Genomic DNA, 12235 nt, shown 5'->3' with positions numbered 1-12235 from the left:
GCATATCTGGAGCCATATACAAAAAACTCAGTCGGGGGGGGGGGGGGGGGGGCGGAGCTGAGCCGCCAAGCCGAGCGGTCGCATGCCTGCAGAGCTCCTGCAACACAAAGGCTGAAACTCGACTAATACCGTTAAAATACGCACCAAGCCGACTCATATCCCGGAAAAGGGACACTGGAGGGGACACTGACCTACTCCGCTAACGGCAGCCTGAAGCTCCGGTTGAGTTAGACACCACGCGGATTGCGGCCTAGCTGCAAGAACAGGCTGCAACAGGATCTGATCTCTTTACCCCCCCGCCTTTGGACCGGTGGGGGTTATCCCGGTACCCACTGGCTGCCCCACTCACCCTCGAAACCCACAAGCGGCGCCCGCTGAGAGGGCCTAGACAGCCATGCGCCTCACCAAAATGGCGGACGGACACCCCAAGCCAAAACTGATTGATCCACCAAGCGACACACACAAGCCTGGAACAGCGTCTGGATGAGCTCTTTGCCCGCTTCTGGGCACAGCTGGAGGCTCGAATCGAGGCTACCCAAGCACGGAGCAGGGGTAGTCCACGAGGGGGAAAAGTGCAAGTAACACGGTTACGCCCTCAGGGCACTCGCACCCAACAGGCAAAGAATATAAGCAGACAGTCCCCCCCCAAAACTGGGAAATACCCAGCACATGGGCCACCACGACAGAAAACCACCCGCCACAAGCGGCGAAAAGACATCCGGAGCCTCTGCCGCACACCACATGGGGAAGACTTGGACCCGGATAAGTGCCCCCAAGTCTGTGGCCACTCAATGCGGACCCCTCACAAAGTCTGGAGGATTGCTACGCGGTGTACGGGCCGGATACCCCCGATGGACTGCGCCAATCATTTCCCGATTATCGGGGTGGGGTGAGCATACCGACCCAGGCCCAGGACTGATTACCTGTTGCCAGCCCCTACCGTTAACCACTGCCATGACCCTGCATATCTAATGCCCCTCTACCACGACCGCAACCTACCAAACCCTACCCAGCTCGCTGAAAGGTTGAGCGCAACATAACAGGACTACACAGTTCCACATGCCTCTCACACAGCACACCCATACCCAGCCGACGTGAGATAGCACAGGATCCACACAGACCCGATATGCAGACGGATGTGGGACCCATAAAAGTGCCCGATAAAACATGGCATGGACTGCCACACAGTCTGAAGGGACTGCCACACACGGGGATCAGCTGACAGCCAGGCTTCTCCTGGTGCACGTTGAATTAAGCTACTGGACTTAAATGCTACTTTCCACCGTCACCCGAAATGCTCATAAGTTATGTTTTGGTTAGGCCTGTTGCCCACTTAAATTACATTAATTTAAGCACTCCTATGATATTCTGCCTATTTGATATACAATCCAAGGTCCTGTTTGGTGTGCCCTTTGGAAAAGCTCGAGTAATTAATCTTAAAGCGAGCCTATGCAGCGACTGACCTACCCACTTGCCCTTGCATGCTTTATTATGAGCAGTATGGGCCAGGGGAATCTCAGTGGATTATGTATAGCAGACGCTGGCTACTGGGGTTCAGCCTGTCTAATATCACTCTCATGAACCACAGCTTAGCTTGTATTCCAGTGGCCAGTAATAGACCACTCGCATTACCCTAGCTTGAAATAACAACCTGTAAAGTGCATCTATACTACTCATGCGTGATATTATTTTATCGGCAATGCATATAATCTGCAACTTAGACACGCGTTATTAATCTGTCCCACAATTGCCGATAGTTATCTTACTTGCAATGTTTACTCGCAATGCACTCTGTTACATAACAAAAAAAATGTGCAATTGTATATTGTCATGACTGTGTATGCATTATCTCGCCTGTGTCTGCTGTCGTGGCACCACAGGTCTGCTTGTCAACTCTAATGCACCAAAAATAAAGAATTAAAAAAAAAAATGGGGTTCACTTACCTATAGAGGTTAGTACTCAGTGAAGGAGCCTATAACAATATATAATCGAATAATAAAGTATAATCCCCCACCTATAACAAAGGCAGTAAGTGTGGTCTCACCCACAGAGCTGGAAGCCAGGCTGACACTGAGCTCACGGTTCCGCCTCCATCAAAGTTTCCTCAGAAAAAGCGCGGGAACAGCCGAACAAAATGGCCGCCGCGGCAAATGGGCAAACTGCTGGAAAAAACACGCGAAACGGACAGTGGGCACAACAAGCGGCCAGATCGCGCTATAGCCACGTGTAGGGTGGCATTACAAAGCTTCCCGACAAAGTGGAAGTTTAACGGCCACAATCCTGGGAGTAGAAAGATGGCCGCCCATCTACTTAAATCCACCGCAGACTGGGAGCTCCAAGATGGCCGCCCATCTACTTAAAGCCACCGCAGACTGGGAGCTCCAAGATGGCCGCCCATCTACTTAAAGCCACCGCAGACTGGGAGCACCAAGATGGCCGCCCATCTACTTAAAGCCACCGCAGACTGGGAGAACCAAGATGTACGCCACAGTCTCGCGAGAACGCAGCTGTCAGAAGATTATTATAATATATTGATTTATATAACCCATGTTATAGGTTTTATTATAATATATTGATTTATATAACCCATGTTATAGGTTTTATTATAATATATTGATATATACACTGCTCAAAAAAATAAAGGGAACACAAAAATAACACATCCCATATCTGAATTAATTAAATATTCTTCTGAAATACTTTGTTCTTTACATAGTGGAAAGTGCTGACAACAAAATCACACAAAAATTAAAAATGGAAATCAAATGTTTCAATCCATGGAGGTCTGGATTTGGAGTGACACTCAAAATTAAAGTTGAAAAACACACTACAGGCTGATCCAACTTTGATGTAATGTCCTTAAAACAAGTCAAAATGAGGCTCAGTTGTGTGTGTGTGTGTGTGTGCGTGGCCTCCACATGCCTGTATGACCTCCCTACAACGCCTGTGCATGCTCCTGATGAGGTGGCGGATGGTCTCCTGAGGGATCTCCTCCCAGACCTGAACTAAATCATCTGCCAACTCCTGGAAGTCTGTGGTGCAACATAACGTTGTTGGATGGAGCGAGACATGATGTCCCAGATGTGCTCATTTGGATTCAGGTTGGGGGAACGAGCGGGCCAGTCCATAGCTTCAATGCCTTAGTCTTGCAGGAACTGCTGACACACTCAAGCCACATGAGGTCTAGCATTGTCTTGCATTAGGAGGAACCCAGGGCCAACTGCACCAGCATATCGTCTCACAAGGGGTCTGAGGATCTCATCTGGGTACCTAATGGCAGTCAGGCTACCTCTGGTGAGCACATGGAGGGCTGTGCGGCCCCCCAAAGAAATGCCACCCCACACCATTACTGACCCACTGCCATACCGGTCATGCTGGAGGATGTTGCAGGCAGCAGAACGTTCTCCACGGTGTTTACAGACTCTGTCACGTCTGTTACATGCTCAATGTGAACCTGCTTTCATCTGTGAAGAGCACAGGGCGCCAGTGGCGAATTTGCCAATCTTGGTGTTCTCTGGCAAATGCCAAACGTCCTGCACGGTTTTGGGCTGTAAGCACAACCCCCACCTGTGAACGTCGGGCCCTCATACCACTTTCATGAAGTCTGTTTCTGATCTTTTGAGCAGACACATGCACATTTGTTGCCTGCTGGAGGTCATTTTGCAGGGCTCTGGCAATGCTCCTCCTGTTCCTCCTAGCACAAAGGTGGAGGTATCTCTCCTGCTGCTGGGTTGTTACCAACCTACGGCCTCCTCCACGTCTCCTGATGTTCTTGTCTGTCTCCTTGTAGCGCCTCCATGCTCTGGACACTACGCTGACGGACACAACAAACCTTCTTGCCACAGCTCGCATTGATGTGCCATCCTGGATGAGCTGCACTACCTGAGCCACTTGTGTGAGTTGTAGACACACACTGACCCCATACACACACTGCCCCCATACACACACTACACACACTGACCCCATACACACATACCCCATACACACACTGTCCCCATACACACACTGTCCCCATACACACACTGTCCCCATACACACACTGTCCCCATACACACACTGTCCCCATACACACACTGCCCCATACACACTACACACACTTCCCCCTTACACACACTGACCCACAAACACTGCCCCACATACAAACACTACACACACTGACCCCATACACACACTGACCCCATACACACACTGACCCCATACACACACTGACCCCATACACACACTGACCCCATACACACACTACACACACTGCCCCACATACACACACTGTCCCCATACACACACTGTCCCCATACACACACTGTCCCCATACACACACTGTCCCCATACACACACTGCCCCATACACACTACACACACTTCCCCCTTACACACACTGACCCACAAACACTGCCCCACATACAAACACTACACACACTGACCCCATACACACACTGACCCCATACACACACTGACCCCATACACACACTGACCCCATACACACACTGACCCCATACACACACTGACCCCATACACACACTGACCCCATACACACACTGACCCCATACACACACTGACCCCATACACACACTACACACACTGTCCCCATACACACACTGCCCCATACACACTACACACACTTCCCCCTTACACACACTGACCCACAAACACTGCCCCACATACAAACACTACACACACTGACCCCATACACACACTGACCCCATACACACACTGACCCCATACACACACTACACACACTGCCCCACATACACACACTGTCCCCATACACACATACCCCATACACACATACCCCATACACACACTGTCCCCATACACACACTGTCCCCATACACACACTGTCCCCATACACACACTGTCCCCATACACACACTGTCCCCATACACACACTGTCCCCATACACACACTGTCCCCATACACACACTGTCCCCATACACACACTGTCCCCATACACACACTGTCCCCATACACACACTGTCCCCATACACACACTGTCCCCATACACACACTGTCCCCATATACACACTGTCCCCATACACACACTGCCCCACAAACACTGCCCCATACACACTACACACACTTCCCCCTTACACACACTGACCCACAAACATTGCCCCACAAACAAACACTACACACACTGACCCCATACACACACTGACCCCATACACACACTGACCCCATACACACACTGACCCCATACACACACTGTCCCACAAACACTGTCCCCATGCACACACTGCCCCACAAACACTGCCCCACAAACACTGCCCCATACACATACTGCCCCGCACACTGCACACCCATACACACACAGTGCCCTACACAAACTGCTGCCCCCATACACACATTGCCCCAAACACACACACACGACCCCCCCATACACACACTGCCCCACACATACATACAGTGCCCCCATACACACACTGTCACCCTTACGCACTCACACTCACTTTACCGCTCACACACACACACTGCACCTTTCACACACACTTCACCCCTAACACACACCACTTCTCCTATGCCCTATATCCCAGCAGACCCCAGGTAAGTTGTCAAACTGTTCTTAAACGGTATGACTACTTACTCTGGGGTGGGATCCTGGCACTACTGGCACCATAACTACTACACTGAGCTGTAGTGGTTATTGTGCCAGGATTATTTTTTTTAAATAATCTACAAGTGCCCCTCCCGAGATCAGGCTCTGGATCCGCCACTGCGCCAGCATTCAAAAGTGACCAAAATATCAGCCAGGAAGCATAGGAACTGAGAAGTGGTCTGTGGTCACCACCTGCAGAACCACTCCTTTATTGGGGGTGTCTTGCTAATTGGCTATAATTTCCACCTGTTGTCTATCCCATTTGCACAACAGCATGTGAAATTGATTGTCACTCAGTGTTGCTTTCTAAGTGAACAGTTTGATTTCACAGAAGTGTGATTGACTTGGAGTTACATTGTGTTGAGTGTTCCCTTTATTTTTTTGAGCAGTGTATAACCCATGTTATAAGTTTATTATAATATATTGATTTATATAACCATGTTATAGGTTTATTATAATATATTGATTTATATAACCATGTTATAGGTTTATTATTATAATGTATTGATTTATATAACCATGTTATAGGTTTATTATTATAATGTATTGATTTATATAACCCATGTTATAAGTTTATTATAATATATTGATTTATATAACCATGTTATAGGTTTATTATTAGAATGTATTGATTTATATAGCCCATGTTATAGGTTTATTATTAGAATGTATTGATTTATATAGCCCATGTTATAGGTTTATTATTAGAATATATTGATTTATATAGCCCATGTTATAGGTTTATTATTAGAATGTATTGATTTATATAGCCCATGTTATAGGTTTATTATTAGAATGTATTGATTTATATAGCCTATGTTATAGGTTTATTACTATTATTATTAGGCATGTGCATAGGGAACATTTTCAGTTCTGTTAAGCATTCCGAAATTCGGGACTTAAGCAATTCGGGACTTCGGCAACTTTGGCACTTCGGGACTTCTCTTTCAGCCATTTGGTAGATAACTCCCTCATAACGTGGGAATTAGGGAGTTATCTACCAAATGGCTGATAGACCTAAATTGGTATTTCAGCCAAATTTACTAATACCAAGTAAAAATTACTTGGTATTAGTAAATTTTGCCCCTAGTCGCTATACCGCGAGTACGGGCATGTCTAGTAAACAGTGAGCAGCTTAAGGCTGTTTAAAAAAAAAAAAGGGTCCCTGAGCGGCGGGTGGGGGCCCTAAATACTAATAAGGGGGGGACCTAAAGTCCTCCCCCCTGGACCCCACCCCTGAGTGGCGGGTGGGGGCCCTACAGTAAAATAAGGGGGGGGGGGGTCTAATGGCCCCCACACACTGAGCGGTGTGTGGGGGCCCTAAATACTAATGGGGGGGGGGGACCTAATGTCCTCCCCCCTGGCCCCCACCCCCTGAGCGGTGGGTGGGGGCTCTAAATACTAATAAGGGGGGGGACCTAATGTCATCCCCCCCCCCCCCCCCGGCCCCCACCCACTGAGCGGTGGGTGGGGGCCCTAAATACTAATAAGGGGGGGACCAAATGTCCTCCCCTCTGGCCCCCACCCCTGTTACTCCCCCCCCCCCCCCCCCCCGCACTCCAGGTTAATTGGGGTTCCCAAACCCCTAGTCACCCCCTCCCCCCACAACAACAAAAATTAACCCCCCTACCTGTCACAGCACTCTGGTTGGTTTGAAATCCACCAACCAGAGTGCTCTGTGACATTTTACACAGCGTGGGAAAGTTCTTTGGAATTTTCCCACGCTGTGTAAAATGACACAGAGCACTCTGATTGGAGGATTTCAAACCAACCAATCAGAGTGCTGTGACAGGTAAATGTAGAGACTTACCGGTCAGTCTCTTCATTTACCTGTCAGAGCACTTTGATTGGATGGTTAAACCCACCAATCAGAGTGCTCTGAGCCTAATTGCAGGGCGGGGCAAGGCTTTTTTTTTTTTTTTTATTGCGTCTGTTATTATGGATTTCTATTTGGCCTTTTTTGGGTCTGAAAAAAGATTTTAGAACAAAGAAAACATCGAATGGTAAGTTTTATTTTTTTTACAGGTACTTAGTTAAAGGTCCCCCCCCTCATTATTTTTAGGGTGAGGGGGTAGGTAGGGGTTTAATTATTTTTTTTTGGGGGGGGGAGGGGGTGACTACTGGTTTGGGAACCCCTAGTCACCTGGGGGGGATGAAAAAAAAAAAATTTTTTTTTTTTAGGTCCCCTACCTGCCGCTCATGGGTGGGGGCGGAAGACAATAGGTCCCCCCCCTATTGGTATTTAGGTCCCCCACCCGCCGCTCAGGGGTGGGGGCCAGGGGGGAGGACGTTAGGTCCCCACCCATCGCTCAGGGATGGGGGCCAGGGGGGAGGACGTTAGGTCCCCACCCACCGCTCAGGGGTGGGGGCCAGGGGGGAGGACGTTAGGTCTCCCCCCTTATTCCAATTTAGGGCCCCCACCCACCGCTCAGGGTGGAGGACATTAGGTCCCCCCTTATTCCAATTTAGGGACCCCACCCACGGCTCTGGGGGGAGGACATTAGGTCCCTCCCCTTATTAGTATTAATTTCGGGCATTCGGAAGTACCCGAATGTCCGAATTGCCCGAAATTCGTACGAATTCATTTTCAGACCGAAACGAATTGCACATGTCTAATTATTATAATATATTGATATATATAACCCATGTCATAGGTTTATTATTATGATATATTGATTTATAGAACCCTGTTATAGGTTTATTATTAGAATATATTGATTATAGAACCCATGTTATAGGTTTATTATTAGAATATATTGATTTATAGAACCCATGTTATAGGTTTATTATTAGAATATATTGATTTATAGAACCCATGTTATAGGTTTATTATTAGAATATATTGATTTATATAACTATGTTATAGGTTTATTATTAGAATGTATTGATTTATAGAACCCATGTCTTACTGGGTGATGTTTAGCTAATAGTTCCCTAATTTGCTACCCAGATTATTTACATACTTCCCAATGTTTCAAACAGAAAAATAGGAACATTTTGATTTTAGGTGTGTACCACCTAACTCCCTGTCTCCTTCCCACAGTGCCTCAGAAAGGAAACCTTCTCATCCTTACCGAGTTTGGGAAGATTTTGGTGGAACCCAATGAGATCTGTGTGATACAGGTAACGAGGAATGCCAGAGAGATTAATGTGATTAAACCTGGATTTTGCACTCCATGAACGTGTTCATTCTCTCATTCAATCTCTCATCTTCCCATATTGTCCCGGTCCATCACAGCCCCCATTATCCTACAGTTTATCCATGGTCATCCCTTCCACATGCCCTTCATTGCTTCTATACCCATCTCCCTGTATGTGCCTTTTTCTATATACCAATCGCCCTCTTTACTCCCAGTTACCCTTTACAAACCCTGGCTTATATACCAGTCACCCAATAAACTCCCAGTTACCCGTTCTACGCCTGGTTTATATACCAGTCAACCAATATACTCCCAGTTACCCTTTACATACCCTGGCTTATATACCAGTCACACAATAAACTCCCAGTTACCCGTTATACGCCTGGTTTATATACCAGTTACCCTTTACATGCCTGGTTTTATATACCAGTTACCCTCTATACTCAGTCACATTTTCTACGCCCTGGCTTTTACTCACAGTCTCCCTTAATAATGCCTTCCTTATACTCCCAGCAGCCCTCTGTACTCCCAGTCGCGTTTTATACGCCCTGGCTTGTACATGCAGTCGCCCTCTGTACTTACAGTTTCCCTTTATACGCCCTCCATGTAGCATGGAAGAAGGGTGTGACTGTGCGTATAAGGAGCCCTCCAACTTTCTGTTCCCAGCTGCATTATTTCTTAAATCTGTGTCCCTTGCATTACGGGGGTCCTGGCTGTGAAAGTCCAAGTCAGATGATGTCCCTGTCGGCCCCTGTAATATACTTGATTCGGCCCTGGGCTCATTTTTTACTCTTACAGGATCCTGCGGAAGCCCCATTAGGATTGAAACGTTGTTCTCCTTTTATTACAGGTGAATACTGTGAAGAAAGAAAGCCGCTCACTGGAAATACATTTTTTGTGTTTTATTCATTTTCTAATCTTTTATAACTGTTGACATTTAGGAGTTAACTAGCTTTTTTTTTAATGATATCCTGTAGATCATGTGTGCGCTTGTATAGCTTGAATGTTAATATGGGAATCTCATAGATTATTAAAGTGTGTGTGTGTCCGATGATGGTATATGTGAATGGAGACTTGTATTTCTCTCTGACAGCAAGGAATGCGTTTTAGTGTGGAGGTTTTTGGGGAGACCCGAGGCTATGTTCTGGAGGTGTATGGAGTCCACTTCGAGTTGCCAGACCTGGGGCCGATTGGTAAGTGTTACCAGCACCAGTTGCTGGTCATATTATTGCATCCGTGCACAGAGCGAACAAGGAATAGAGGGGCCAATGAAAGTAACATTTTGGGACTCCACTGATGTCTTACTAGCCATAAACCCACATAATTACCCTGAGCCCCTCTCCTTCACCTCCAGCAGGGAGAATGAGTAAAACTGGAGGCTTTAATTCTGGTAGTGTAGCAGGAAGTGAAGTAGGTGGGACTGTGGGGATATTTATGGGATAATAATTGTAAACAGAGAGAATTGCCCACGAGTTTCAATTCTCAGATCCCTAATCGTTATCGTGTTAAATGAAATTTATATCACATAATTAATATCACAAATTGTTATAAAAATATAATTTTTATTTCTTAACAATTTAAATAATAATGATGAGTAACATGCATGATAATAATCAATGGAATTTCAGTATAACAATATGCAATACAATATGGTAATTTAAAACAAACATTTCCTGATGACTAAGACGTAGTTTAGAATCTAAAGCATTAGGTGTCAAGATTGATTTACGATGGGCTTCACAGAGGGAATGTTTCACAGAGGGGAGAGAACTCTTCAGCGTGCAGCGTGAAGCAATAACAAAAAAAAACTTAGCTAGCAGTTTAGAAATAACCCTTGCAATGCTGGCTAGACCTCCTATGTAGTTAAGATCTACTCTTGTGTGATTTTAATTAAAATAACATTTTACCAGTCATCAACCATTTCCTTGATTTTATCCAATGAGAGAAATCTACTATGTTATATTAGCTGATATTTTATTAATTTGTCTAAACAGATATTTTATCTTATTTTAGAGCAAATCATACAGCAGCATAAATGGTCATGATATGCTAACGTGATATTAATCACACAAATACATTAATGGCTATATTAATCCCAGCTGCAGATAGGATGCTATAACCATATATATATTCTTTAATAATTAAGATTTCTAAATATGAAATCTAATCATGATTTATCCAGTCATATATCATGCTATTAATTTAATTTAATTTAAATTAATTAATTAAATGCTAGTATATTTACCAGTTAAGTAGATATTTTCTCATCAGATGTTCTCAGGTAGCTAAGTGTCATGGGTCTCTTTCTCTGCATGGAGTGTAAGAGTTTCTTGGTTACTCTGATCGCCCGATTCTGCCTGGATCTCTCTGAATCCCCCGAGAGTGTTTTAATGTCTCTCTCTTCAATCTTTGAATTTCCGACTCTTCCCTTGTCTTAACTTTTTAAAGGGGAAATTCCTCTAAGTGATAGCCAATCACAAATGTGGGGTGTGGTTCCCTTCTAGGTAACCAATTTAATATTTGGACTCTAGATGGCAGCATTGTTCCACTACACATACCTATCCAGGAAAGAGTTAACTTTTCCTGGTGGCTATTTTTGACGTCATTTACGTTCTCTATGTGGCCTATAACTTATTTTTTCTGTCAGATCAAGAGGATTTCTTCAGACTATGCGTCTGCAAATTCTGCTATAATTCCTAAAATTGACATTTTGTGAACTAAGTTTCACCTTAAACTATAATGGGACGTTGTACAATATCGAAAGTAAAATTTAATTATTTAATCTCCTCTGTCACCTAAGTCTGGGAATAGAATTTATTATATTCCATTAGTACCTAGACAGTCTCTTATCTATTTGGTTGTTTATATATACTACACATTCCATTCAGCTCGGGCAAAGCGGTCAGTTTTAGAGAAAGGATAGAAATTTTGTGTCTCTTTGTTAACTTGAAGATACAAAATGGAGTCTGGTCTATTTAGATTGACTTCAGAATATACACTTTGTACTTCTATCATAGCACAAAATGTCTGCCGATATAAATACCCTGACAGGACATACCGACCAAACTTTAATCTCCCATAATGGCATGGAGAGCAAATCTTAAAATAAGTTCCCTCCAGACATATTGGTGGATGTACAGAGACAACACATCCTCTGCAATTCTGAGCAGAATAGTTTTTTTTTTATTGTGTCCTCATGTGTCACAAAATAGTCCAGTGAGCACTCAGCCCTGATCTGATCTGTAGTGGGAGAGGGCTCTTGGTGAAGAAACGCTTGTCACATACCATGCTCATTACAAATTGTTAGCTATCCTGCAATCTGTATATTTATATGGAAGCGGATGCCAATTTTAGGAATACAGCTTCCTAAAAATACCATTGAAATGTAAAAATAAAGTTACTAAGATTCACATACATTAAGTGCACTTACACTGTACAGTTCATTACAGGCAGTTATTACCGTTATCATGGTATCCCTGCAGTGTACTCTATTGATTTCTCC

General features: G+C 44.9%; 1 protein-coding gene across 1 annotated transcript in view; it reads left to right on the top strand.

Annotated features, from left to right (window-relative positions):
- HGD (homogentisate 1,2-dioxygenase) overlaps positions 1 to 12235 on the top strand; it is a 51769-nt gene that overhangs the window by 25488 nt on the left and 14046 nt on the right. The window contains exons 8-9 of the mRNA XM_063446119.1: positions 8637 to 8716; positions 9827 to 9926. Of these exons, the coding sequence (XP_063302189.1) occupies positions 8637 to 8716; positions 9827 to 9926 (180 nt within the window). The remainder of the gene's footprint in view (positions 1 to 8636; positions 8717 to 9826; positions 9927 to 12235) is intronic.

This window comes from Pelobates fuscus, chromosome 1 (genome assembly GCF_036172605.1).
Source record: "Pelobates fuscus isolate aPelFus1 chromosome 1, aPelFus1.pri, whole genome shotgun sequence".
Lineage (NCBI taxonomy): Eukaryota > Metazoa > Chordata > Amphibia > Anura > Pelobatidae > Pelobates > Pelobates fuscus.
The sequence above is the reverse complement of the archived record's forward strand: the minus strand, read 5'-3'. Positions and strand labels throughout refer to the sequence as shown.